Source organism: Neomonachus schauinslandi, chromosome 11 (genome assembly GCF_002201575.2).
Source record: "Neomonachus schauinslandi chromosome 11, ASM220157v2, whole genome shotgun sequence".
In the NCBI taxonomy this organism is placed as follows: domain Eukaryota; kingdom Metazoa; phylum Chordata; class Mammalia; order Carnivora; family Phocidae; genus Neomonachus; species Neomonachus schauinslandi.
Genome location: NC_058413.1, coordinates 48146463 through 48159587, shown reverse-complemented (window position 1 = coordinate 48159587; position 13125 = coordinate 48146463). Strand labels below are relative to the sequence as shown.

The 13125-nt window shown below is 43.9% G+C and overlaps 1 protein-coding gene across 1 annotated transcript in view; it reads right to left on the bottom strand.

The window, feature by feature from the left end:
• Nucleotides 1-8770, bottom strand: part of RIC3 (RIC3 acetylcholine receptor chaperone) — a 54938-nt gene extending 46168 nt beyond the window's left edge. The window contains 1 exon segment of the mRNA XM_021685740.2: nucleotides 8647-8770. Coding sequence (XP_021541415.1) covers nucleotides 8647-8770 — 124 coding nt within the window.
• Between the last annotated feature and the right edge of the window lie 4355 nt (nucleotides 8771-13125).

The following is a 13125-nucleotide window of genomic DNA, read 5'->3' as shown; positions in this document are numbered from 1 at the left end:
TATATATTTCCACATCTTAGATAGTTCTAGACCCAGTGGGCAGAACTCACCTGAGGAAAACATGGTGACTTAAGAGTCTAAGCTATTTTGAAGGAACAGGGCCACTGGGGAGGTACTGGTAAGGAAACCTATTTGTAAGTACTCAAAGCTAGTCCCTCACTGGAAAACATGGGCAGGCAGGATCAGGAGGAGAGATGCCAGATATGACATTATCGTGGGCGCACTCCAGGATCCAGCTATGGAGGTGGTGAGCAGGACTCTCCTGAAGCCGACTCTAGCGCAGAAGCAGCATACGGTCATCTTGGAGGGCTTCAACTAGTCTGGCACCTGTCCGAAGTCTCAGTGTGCTAACCTTGGAACAGCTGACAAGCGCCTGACCTTGCGTGCTGAGGCTTTCGTGTTAAACAGGCGCAGAAGGTGAGAGGAGGGGAACTGCTACTTTGGCCGAAGAAGAAATTGGTCAGTGAAATGAAGAGAGAACTGTAGGAGAAAGGGACCATGCCAACTCAATATTTGTGGCAGCAAAGTAGGGGTTGTGTGGCGCAGGTCCTAGGAAGGCAGAATCAGGTTCTGAAAACAAACAGCCCCATGGCATGAGACCCTTTCTAAGAGGAAAGCTTTCTTTTTCTTTTTTTTTTTAAGATTTTATTTATTTGACAGAGACAGACAGCGAGAGCGGGAACACAAGCAGGGGAGTGGGATCATGACCTGAACCGAAGGCAGACGCTTAATGACTGAGCCACCCAGGTGTCCCTAAGAGGAAAGCTCTTAAAATGCATTGCTGCTTGAGCATTTCAAAAATTGTCAAGCAGATAGGAAAGCCAGAGGGGGCAAAAAAAAAAAAAAAAGCAGATGTACAGGTAGTTCTTCTAAAAGAACAGAGAAAAGATGAAAAGACACATAAGTGAATGAGTGGCAAGACTTGGAAGAACCCCAGGAGGCCAAGGTCCAAAATAAGATTTACAAAAAGGCTAGCCAAAGCAAATGGAGTATTTTTAGAGCAAAAAAGGCAATTTACCTGATGATAAAATGTAATGCTGAGGAAGAACTTCTGAACTTCTATTTTGCTTCCATATTCTCTATCAAAGGGACCAAATTTTGGGTTAAATGAAAGAGAATCAGCAATCCTAAAGACAAAAATAAAGTCCCAGATGGGTGAGGAGACTAAGTTCGTCCACTAAGCAATTTCTACCAAGACTAAAAAACCTGCAAGAAAAGTCCTTAAGCTAAAAGAAAATTTTAAGAAATTCTATTGATAGAGAAAATTTTAAAGAATGGAGTAGGTGATTATTGTTCCAGTTTGCAAAAGGTGGATGGTGGACTTTTCACCCATGCAGAAGTGAGCACACTGTAGCTCTTAGACTAGATTCTAGATAGGATTCTTCAGGAGATTGTGAGGCAGATGGCAGAGAAGGAGGATCCTGAGCTTAAGTCGTGGACACACGCGGAGATAACAGCTCTATCTGTGTGACTGACTCTGAAAATGACCCAAAGACTGGCAGAACAGTGCTCCCACATTTCATCCTAGGGGGAATCGAGGAGGAAGGCCACATCGAAAAAGGGCAGAGGAGCAGAGCTGAGATTGGGGGAAAACCCAGGTAAGACTAACCACAAATGTGAAGGATGCCACAAGCATGGAGAAGTTAGAGGATCAGACCCCACCCTAGGCTTTGGGGACCCACACTGGGAAGATGAGTGCCCATTAACACCTTGCTTTGAAAAAAAAAAAAAATCAGTGGAGCTTAACTTAGCTTTTAAAACCAGTGGGGTTTAACTCTGGGTACTTTAAAAACCAACCGGCTTAACTCCAGGAAAGCCAAAGGGAGATAGGAAACTGAGTCTTTGCCTTAAAGCATAATAAATAACTTGGCTTTAAACACAGCATAGAAACAACAGTTTGAAAAGTGCCTGAGGTACACGTGACAGATGTATTTACTACTCTCATAACATGTGCTGGAGGGGCGCCTGGGTGGCTCAGTCGTTGGGCGGCTGCCTTCGGCTCAGGTCATGATCTCGGGGTCCTGGAATCGAGTCCCGCATCGGGCTCCCTGCTCAGCGGGAAGCCTACTTCTCCCACTCCCCCTGCTTGTGTTCCCTCTCTCGCTGTGTCTATCTCTGTCAAATAAAATCTTAAAAAAAAAAAAAAAAAAAAAGAACATGCTGGAGGCACAGGTATCTTCAGGAGAGTTCAACAACAAAAGTGCTGGCAAGCGCCATTTCTCTTCCCCTCCCCAAGCCTAGATAGCCAGACACTTGCAAAAACCAGCCCGAAGGCTCTCCACCTATTTTACTAGTACCATGTGTGCAGCCCCACCTTCCCCTGCACGGCCTGGCAGGCATCTCTCCAAAGCGGCTCCCGCCCCACCATACCCTGCAAACAACCCAGCAAGGACCAGCACCACTCCAAAGGGAATCCTGTGCTGGGAAAGGGGAAGCTAACCCCACACACCGGTGCCCCTACAGTTCCAGCAGCCAAGCCTTTTCACTGGCCACAAAAGGAAAAAGCCCTGCCTTCTGGCATGTCTGCAACTGTGACAGAAAGACCAAGTGCAGAAATCAAGGCTGACTGCTAACCCTGCCCACCTATGTTCCAAAACAAAGTGAACAGCACAAAATGGACAAAACCTAGATGAGCAGCAATCAAAAAAAAAAAAAAAATAGCAGCTTAGCATTCTAATATACCACAAGGTCAGCAAGTAAAATGCCAAAAATCTAAAGCAATCCTCAGGATGCATTAAAAGAAATGAGAGTTTTTAAAAGGAGGGTGGGGTGGGGGGAGGCAACAGGTTTGCTCTTCCATGAGCTAACAGGCTTCTACTTGCTATTATTTGTCTTCTAGAGAGGCTGTTTTGAGATACTTGGAACTAGGTCATATGAGGAATGGATGAACTCCTACAGATGCCAACATAGGAAAAAAGACTGAAAAAGGGAACGTGATGCTAGTCTTCAAATTCCTGAACTCACCATCTTTCCCTTTAATCTATTCTCCTCCATTCCTATTTTGGTGAAGGGCATCACCATCTGTCTATTCACCTAAGCTAATAACTTGAGACTAATCCAAGATGCCTCCCTCCCCCTCACCTTCCAATTCTATTTAAAAATGGCTCTTAAGTGGCGCCTGGGTGGCCTAGTCAGTTAAACGTCCACCTCCTGATTTTGGCTCAGGTCATGATCTCAGGGTCATGAGATCGAGCCCCATGTCAGGCTTAGCATGGAGTCGGCTTGAGATTCTCTCTCTCCCTTTGCCCTTCCCCACACTCATGCGTGCACGAGTGTGCACACGCTCTCTCTCAAGTAAATCTTTAAAAATGGTTTTTGTTTTTTTTTTTAAAGATTTTATTTATTTGAGAGCGAGAATGAGAGACAGCATGATAGGGAGGAGGGTCAGAGGGAGAAGCAGACTCCCCGCTGAGCAGGGAGCCCGATGCGGGACTCGATCCCGGGACTCCAGGATCATGACCTGAGCCGAAGGCAGTCGCTTAACCAACTGAGCCACCCAGGCGCCCATAAAAATGGCTCTTAAGCTGACATTTCTGACAATGTTAAATAAATTTCAAATCATAAAAACATAAAAATAAAAACCAGAGAACTAAAATAAAAATTTAAAAAAGCTCTTAAAATTGTTCTCCTCCCTCTTACCCAATGATGGCAGCCTCCCCTGCTCTATTTCCTCTTTCCTCCAGTACCCCTATCTCCCTTTGGGAATCTCTCTCAACTTCACAGTGGTTAATTAGTAGTTAATCAGTATATTCTTTCTACCCAAAGCACTGCAAGTAACTTAATTCAAGCCATTACAATGCACGGATAGGTTAGTCAGACCTACTGGGAAAGAACGAGGGGTGGGGGTGCGGGCTAGGTACGAGTGAGGTGGGAGTGAGGGAAGAGTTTAAAAGAAAAGACATGCTCCTTCTCTGGACAGTGGAATGTGAGAGGTGATGTCTGGTACTGTTGCAACCACTGCTGCTATCCTGAGAGAGCAGTCAGAGGACAGAGCCAACGTGAGAAGGAACTCGGAAGTGAAATGCACACATAAAATCAGAGCTGGAGCCCTGAACAGATGGTGAATCTCTGGATCAGACAACACTAAAGGCCAGTTCTAACACAAGGTCTTTTCATTTGTACAAAGCAATAAATCCCCTTTTTGTCTTAAGACAGTTCAAGTTGAATTTTCTGTCATTTGTCATGAGGATCCTAACTGATGAGCTCAACAACACTGATTTAAGGATGCTCATGCGGCCTCAACCGGAGTACGTCAACTATCTTCTCCTTACAGAGATCCTCACCATGCAGTTCCTACAGTGCCGCCAGGATGTCCTTTCTAAAACCAGACTGGAGCTTCTCTTCTACTTACAAGCTTACAGTGGCCTCTTCTACCTTTGAAATAAAATCCAAACTCCTTGAGTACATCAGAAAAAAAAAAAAAAATCCTCACAGTTTGGCCCCTGCCAACATCTCTGGTCTCATCTCTAGTCAAAATGAAAAACTTTTCTTCTTAAAAGGACACCATCAAGAAAGTGAAGACAACCCACTGAGTGGGAGAAAATATTTGTAAACTATATATCTGAAAATGGGTTTTTGTCTAAAGAACTGTTAAAACTCAATAAAAAGATAAGTAACCCAATTTAAGAATAGGCACAAGATCTGAATAAGACATTTCTCCAAAGATGATATACAAATAGCCAATATACACACAAAAAATGCTCAATGTCATTAGTCATCAGGAAAACGCAAATAAAACCACAATGAGATATCACTTCACACCACTGGGATGGCTGTGATCAAACAGGCAGACAGTAAGTGTTGGCAAGATGTGGAGAAACTAGAATGCTTATACGTTGCTGGTAGAAATGTTAAATGGTGTAGCCACTTTGGCAAACAGTGTAGCAGTTGCTCAAAAGGTTAAAAACAGAATAATCATATGATCCAGAAATTTCACTCTTCATTCCAGCCACACTAAAATGCTCATATTTCCCAAATGTATATGCCCAAGAAAAATGAAAACATGTCTAAGTGTGTATTCAAATGTTAATAGCAGCATTATGTATATAAAAAATATAAACAACCCAAATGTCCATCAACAGATGAATGGATAAATAAAATGTGGTATATCCACACAATGGAATATTATTCAGCCATTAAAAAGTAATGAAGTACTGGGATGCCTGGGTCCAGTCAGTTAGGCGTCTGATTCTTGGTCTCGGCTTAGGTCGTGATCTCATGGTGGTGAGATCGGGCCCCACGTTGGGCTCCACACTCGGTGTCAAGTCTGCTGGGGTTTCTCTCTCCTTCTTCCTCTGCTCCTCCCCCTCACTCTCTAAAATAAAATTTTTTAAAAAATGAAGTACTGATACATGCTACAAAATGGATGAACCTTGAAAACATGCTGAGCAAAAGCAGCTAGTCACAAAAGATTACATATTGTATAATTCCATTTATATGAAATTTCTAGAAATTTATACTGATAGAAAGTAGATTAGTAGTTACCTAGGGCTGAAGGGGGTGGGGTGGGGTGTGTTGGAGGGGGTGATGGCTAAAGAATATGGGGATTTTGGTGAGGGGTGGGGTAGAAAATGTTCTAACATTGATTGTGGTGATGGTTGAACAACTCTGAACAAACCCCACTGAACTGTACACTTTAAGTGCGTGAACTGTATGTGAATTATACCTCAAGAAAGCTGTTAGAGGGATAAAAAAAACAACCAGACTGTCCTGCTCTAGGACACCTTTCTTGCCCCCAATAAACCTGACCATTCTAACCATGAGTCCCCACTGTTTCCTGCAAGGGCTTTGAGTACATGCAACGGACACTTAGGCCTTATTTTTCGTCTATTTTCCTCTACTAAACTGTGATCCTCAGAGATTTGGCTCATTTTTCTTAGAATCCATGGTTATCTGTACACTGTGTATACACTATGTGAAAGAGTACATCATAAGTATTTACTAAAAGACGGTCTTAAGGGCTGTCATGTGGAAAAGGGACTGTCCTTCTTTCACATACTCCAAAGGGCAGAAATGAAAGTTACAATGACAGATTTCAAGAATTTTCCAATAACTGGGGTTGTCTCCTTCTCTAAAACAAGGATTTCAGGGTTCTGTGAATTCTCAGAATTGATACTCAAATTCTGAATGTATGTGTAAGTAGTACGTGAATTTTCTAGGGAGAAACTCCATAACTTTCATCAGATTCTCAAAGGGGTATATGTATATAAACCCAAAACGGTTAGGAATCACTGTTTTTAAAACGTCAGCATACCGGCACAGGGATTTTAAGTAGTTTAATTTTTATTGAAGTATAGTTGACATACAATGTTACCTTAGTTTCAAATGTATGACATAGTCATTCTATAGTTCTATACATTATTATGCTCACCACAAAATACAGCTACCATCTATCACCATACAACACCACGAACGCCACTTACTACACTCCCTATGTTGTACTTTCATCCCCATGACTTACTCATTTCATTACTGGAAGCCTGTATTTCCCACTCCTCTTCACCCATTTTGTCCATTCCCCCCACCACCCATCCCATTTGGCAACCATCAGTTCTCTATATCTATGGGTCTATTCCTGTCTTTGTTTGTTCATTTATTTTTTAGATTCCACATAAGTGAAATCACATAGTATTTGTCTTTTTCTGACTTATTTCACTTAGTATAATACCCTCTAGGTCCATCCAAGGGCAGAGAGTTTAGTTAGCAAAATTTCAGTTACTGAAATACATCATTCAGGAGAAGTTTTTTCCTAGATTATACTCCTTTGGTAACTAATGCAAAAAGAATTCACAGTAGGGGCACCTGGGTGGCTCAGTCATTAAGCGTCTGCCTTCAGCTCAGGTCATGATCCCAGGGTCCTGGGATCAAGCCCCGCATCAGGCTCCCTGCTCCATGGGAAGCCTGCTTCTCCCTCTCCCACTCCCCCTGCTTGTGTTCCTGCTCTCGCTAGGTCTCTGTCAAATAAATAAATAAAATATTTAAAAATTCACAATATTAGTAGCTTCATAAACTTGAATTATTCATTTAAAAATATTTATCAACTGCTATTTTAGGCAGATGCTAAAGAAATAGTGGTAAACAAGACCAAGCCCCTGCCCTCATGAAACTTACATTCTTGAAAGTAGAAACAGAAAAAAAGTGAGTAAATAAGAACATTTCATATCATATAGTAATTCCTTCAAGAAGGAAAATAGAACAACATGAGGAACAAGGAAAGGTGGGGCTGGAGTTATCTTAGCTAGGGTCCATAGGGAAAGTCTCTGAGAAGATTACCTCTGAGCAGACACTTGAGTAATTAGAAGGAAGCTGAGGGAAGAACACTCTAGGAATAAGGAGAACAGAAAGTGCAAAGATTCTAAGATGAGAACAGTGGATATCAACTCTTGAGTTCTCAAGGGAAAAAGCCACTAATGTGGCTCTACACAACATTCAGAAGAGTATCTTCCACTCACATGCAATAGAACTTACTCAACATAATTCAGCATAATGGAATTCAATTGAGTAAAACACTATTTTAGAAAAATCTTTACTGCTCAAGATCATGAATTAATCTTCAAGGCACACAAGGCAGTATCATTAGACAAAATGAGTAAAACCTTTGGGATTTTGTAATAAGGCAGAAAGGAAAAAAATAACATGATTTTTTTAGAAGTCTCTTCCAGGTAGATAGTTTTACAAGCATAAAGTTTATCAAGCACATTCTATCAAGAGAATTCTCAGTTCAATCTGTCCTCCACCCCTAGAGCTTAGTGCTTGTCATCTGCAGTATTTCTATCTATGATGTGCAAAAGAGTGGAAAGATAGTCCGTATGCACAAATTACAGTGAAGTGGATTTCAGTTCAAAAGGAGCTGTCCAATCGTCGAAAGGCTGAACATTACTGGAAGTGTTTGGAGACTGTAAAACCATCCTCACGGGTATTACAGCAATAACTTACAGGAGAAAAGTTACCAGAAGAACTTCAGGAGCTAGAGAGAATTGTTCTAGTTCCTTCTCTCAGTCTGGACATCCATCCCTTTGCACCTATTATGTAAAAGCACCTGAACGCAACCAACTGGGTGGATTTGTAAACACCACATACACCATACCAATAACAAAGGATTAGCAAACACTTAAGGGGAATGTAGTAATTCTTTCGTCTCAGTAATTGAAGTCTGAATTAAAATCTTCAAATTATATTTAAAAAGGCACAAAGACGGCCTGAAGCTGGGCGCTGGAAGTACACAAGGACTTCAGATTAACAATAGCAATGCCAATTGACTTTACTTCATAGAAAAGCAGGACACAAAGCACACAGAAACCCCAGAGAGGGGAATCCAAGCGGGAGCCCTCCGGACTCAAAGCACCTGGACAGATGTGACAGCTGACTGAAGCCAGGGACGGGAGTGGGGAGGGCTGCGAACGGGTGAGCGAGAGACCACCTGGAGGGTGCCCAGGTACTCGAGCCTGCAGCCCCGGCCCTTCCTTCCAGCATAAGGTCGGGACGGACCCGGTGCCCCATGGAGTCGCCGCTGTCAGCTGACGCCGAGGGAACCGCGGGGCTTGGCACCTCCCCAACGCCGCCCGGTCCGCCCTCTCTAGCCGGTGTGGAGGAGACCTCGACTCACCCCTCCCTGAAGCAGCCGAGAGGGAGCTAGCCTGCGCTTACCTTCCGGCGCCGGCGGCGGCTCCTGCCGCTTTCCGCGGGACAGGAAGGCCTTGGGCAGCAGCAGCGACACGGCCAGGACGAGCCCCGAGGCCAGGGCCACCCTCTGCACGGTGGAGTACGCCATGGCCGCCGCCCTCGCCACAGGTGCAGACGCCAGCCGGAACCGGAACCGCAGCGCCGGCGGCCTCTTCCGACCGAACCGCAGGCTGCACGGACGGCGACGCGCGAGGGACAAGTGCGCGAGGCACCCGCACGGCGGTCCCCGTCTCCGTCCTCACACCCGCACCCCCGGGTCTGGGCCAACTGGAAACTCCTACCTCTCCACGCCCCGCGGTGCGTTCTCCGCCCCGGCGAAAGGCTGGCGGTTGTGCCCTTCCTTTTCCCCATCCCGCCGGCCGCCCTGCTCGCCGGCCGCCCCCGACCACGCCAGGGAGCTCCTTACCGCAAGCAGCTCCCACCGCTCGCAGCCAGCCTCCGTCTGCAGCCAAACGCGAGAATGGAAGCGCGTCTAATGATCCCGCTCCACGGTGTGAAACCCTTCACGAACACCTCTTGATCCTCAGCACAAGTCCTCACATCTTTCTGTGACCTCAAGGCCCTAACCGATCTGGTCTGAACAGTGCTGTATCCAAACTAGAGCATTTGCTCTTTCCCCAGCAGATTCTTTGCTTTCAGGGAAGCTTGGTTTGTCCTGTTCCCTCTGCCTGGAAAATTCCTAACGTCATCTCTGCCGGTGAAAAACTCTGAAGAACTGAAAAATACTACTACCTCCATGAGACTTCTCCAGTCAGCCTCTCCTCCCTCTGTATTCCCACAGTCCTTCCTTCCTGTCTTTATTCATTTATAAACATTAAATAATAAACATTTAGTTCAAATCCGGAAATGGGACTATAGGGTCTGATGAGTAAGATGGGTTTCCTTCTGGGGCAGATAGGTATCTAAACACGAAAATGCAGGAAATATTCTGGACTCTGGAACAGTCAGCTCAACTGGAAGGAGGGGTCAAGAAGAGCTCCTGAAAGTAGGTGAAATTTGAGTTTTTGAAGAATAAGTCACTAGACAGACAGGTGGGAGGAGTTAGAGTATTCAGACAAAGGTTGCAAAGAAAGCAAAGGCATGAAAGCCTGTGTGTGCCTTCCAAAGATTACTAGTGATTCATTTTGGCCAGGCCATAGGGCTGGTGACAGGATATAAAGTGATGAGGCTACAAATATAAACAGGAGTGAAATTGTGAGAAGCCTGGATATAACTTCCAGTTCAACATGGCAGATGGAACACACCCATTTATCTTTCCACAAAAATGAAAATAAAGAGAAAAAGTGTATCTACAAGACTGAGAATGAATGAAAATATGACAACAGACAAGAAATGTCAACATTTTGTAAGATGCAACATTATCCAATAGAAATACAATGACAGTCACGTATGTAATTTAAAATTTTCGGTGCCTGGGTGGCTCAGTCGGTTAGGCGACTGCCTTCGGCTCAGGTCATGATCCTGGAGTCCCGGGATCGAGTCCTGCATCGGGCTCCCTGCTCAGCGGGGAGTCTGCTTCTCCCTCTGACCCTCCTCCCTCTCGTGCTCTCTGTCTCTCATTCTCTCTCGCAAATAAATAAATAAAAATCTTTAAAAAAATAAATAAAATTTTCTAGTAGCCACATTAAAAAGGCGAACGGGTGAAATTCATTTAATACGTTTTATTTAACCCAATATACCCAAAGTATTATTTCAACATGTATAGCACTCGTAAGTCACATTTCAATGGCTTAATAGCCATGTGACTAGTGGCTACCATATTGGGCCGTGCAGGTGTAGAGCATAAAAAGTGAAGTACCTACTGAGGGAAAGGCCCTAAGAGGCAAACTAATTTGCCCCTCAGAAGCTAGGGGGTCTTAAGAATTGAGTTCCTTTAAAGGCAGAGATGTGGAGTGGGGCTGAATAAAGGATTGGTTGAAAGTCTGGTTAAGAAGCAGGTGAGATCCTCCAAATCTTGTTCCTCAATTATTGCAGCTGGGTGGGTGCCCCTATCAGCGTTGCTCAGGTATCCTCATTGTTGATATCATCAACATCACTAAAAGTTATTGAGTACTTACTATATTCCAGATATTTTACATGTCATAACAATTGATTCTAAGAGTTTTATGAAGCAATATAATATACCCACTTTATAGATGAGAAAACCAAGAAACAGAAAGCTTATGTAACTCCCCAACAATTACACTGTATCAGTCGAAAGCTTTTACTTGAACCCAGGCATGCTTACTCCAGGACTTGCGCTCTTAACCCCAGTTTTACTCTCTGGAACCAGGGAAGCTCTGGACTCCTAGACAACAGGTGCAGCCTATGGAGGTGGTACCTTATGGGATATGGCTTCTAAGAGGTGCAGAGAAACCTGTGATGACCCACCCCCAAAATTCTGACTTGGGTGACTGGATAGGCATTGATTCCATATAACAGCATTTTGAAAACAGAAGAATCAGGTTCGTGAGACAAGGAATTCAGATTTTGACTAGTTGAATTTGAATTCCGTGAAATATCCAGGTACTGCTATCCAGCTGGATATATGGGTCTGAAACTCACAAGATATGTTTGGGCTAGAAACAAATATGAAAGCGATTGGCCCTTCAATAGTAAGTGAAGTCTGGGAGAAGGTAACGTCAGCAAGAGTGCTCATATAGAGTGAGGAGAGGCCACAGGGGGAAACCTAGATTACACCATTATGTTGAAGTTCCCAAATATGAGGACAGAAAGGGGGTGGAAAAGAAGATAGTGATCCAGGTGTTAAAAATCTCGAATAAGGAGTTACTGGGAAGTTAGAAGGTGACAGAAACAGAAGGTGTAATGAGCAGCCAGAAGACACGCTCTTGTACGGAGTGGTAGGTTTTGTGTTTGCTGGTCTTGAGAGTGGTTGTAGCGGCGGCAGGCTCTCCTAGGCATACTTCTAAGTCCTTTACATGCAAACATGCATTTATGAGAATACAAAACTCTGAATAAATGCCTGACCCTAATCGTTAAGTGCTTAATCTCATGTATTTTTTATCATTCTGCCCCCGAACAAACCTTTTTTCCTCCTGCCTGCCATCCCACCACCGTGGAACTTGTAAATTGCTCCCTTAGAAGCTTTCTCCCATGTTCCTGGCATTCTGATCCCTATGCTAGTTGCCTTCCCAACATTCCTGATTTACCTTTATTCCACTTATCTTGACATCCAATTTCAGCCCAGAAACAAACTGCTCATGGATCACAAGACCCAGGACAGAAAACCTACCTTTCTCCGGTGGGCAGTAGGAAGCAAAGAAGGGCTCTTCCAGCCTTAAACCCCCACAGAAGGGGAAGACCTCCATCTCCCTCTCCTTGGAATCTAGTTCTACTTTGTCTTTTAATGACCAGCAGGGCTTCCTGATATGAGCCCCGGGAGGGCCCACAGCCAGAGCCACTGACCTGCAGCTGCTGCCAATGATTCCTTCCCTCACCCCCTTTCACAGCTGACCTTGCCTAATAAAGAAGCCCAAATAAATCTGAACTGCTTCCAGGAAGCTCTCCTGGATGCTCCAGCTCATGCTAACTCTCCTTTCATTGAATTGCTGTGGACACTGTTTATCATGGGTTTGCTGGGTTTTTTTCACCTGGACGGGAACCCCAGGAGGACAGGGTTATATCTTCTTTCCATGACATGACCGAGCACAGAACTGGCTCACAGTACGTACTTACTGAAGTATGAGGCTGCTGGTTTCACACACATACACCCCCCCACACACATACACTGATTTTGCCACAGCTCCAAGCAACTATCCATCTTCCTAGGAATCAACAGTCAGAGTTTCCTTGAAGAGTCACCACAGTAGATATATAAACTACCAGTTATAAAATAAGTAAGTCCTGGGGATGTCATGTACAGCATGGTGACTGTAGTTAGTAATAATGTATTGTATATTTGAAAGTTGCTAAGAGAGATCTTAAAAGTTCTCATTATAAGAAAAGAATTATAACTATGTGTAGTGATAGATGTTAGCTAGACTTATTTTGGTCAGCATTTCACAATATATGCAAATATTGAATCATGTTGTACATCTGAAACTAATATGTTCTTTTCTAAAGCTAATATGTTCTATGTCAATATTCAGTATATTTATATTTCAATTAAAAAAGACATGGTTAAAAAAAGAGTCACCCCAAAGAATCTCATTTCAAAAAGTCACTGATTTTGCCCACCATAGGTCACTCTACCTCATCCACCAAATTCGCCCCCCTTGTGACCACGATGGTTAATTTTATGTGTCAACTTGGCTGGGCCACAGCACCCAGATACGTGGTCATACATTATTCTGGATGTTTCTGTGAGGGTGTTTTTTTTTGATGAGATGAACTTAAATCTGTGGGATTTGAGTAAAGCAGACTGCCTCCATAATGTGGGTGGGCCTCACCCAATCAGTTGAAGTCCAGAACAGAACAAAAGTCTGATCTCCCCTGAGTAAGAGA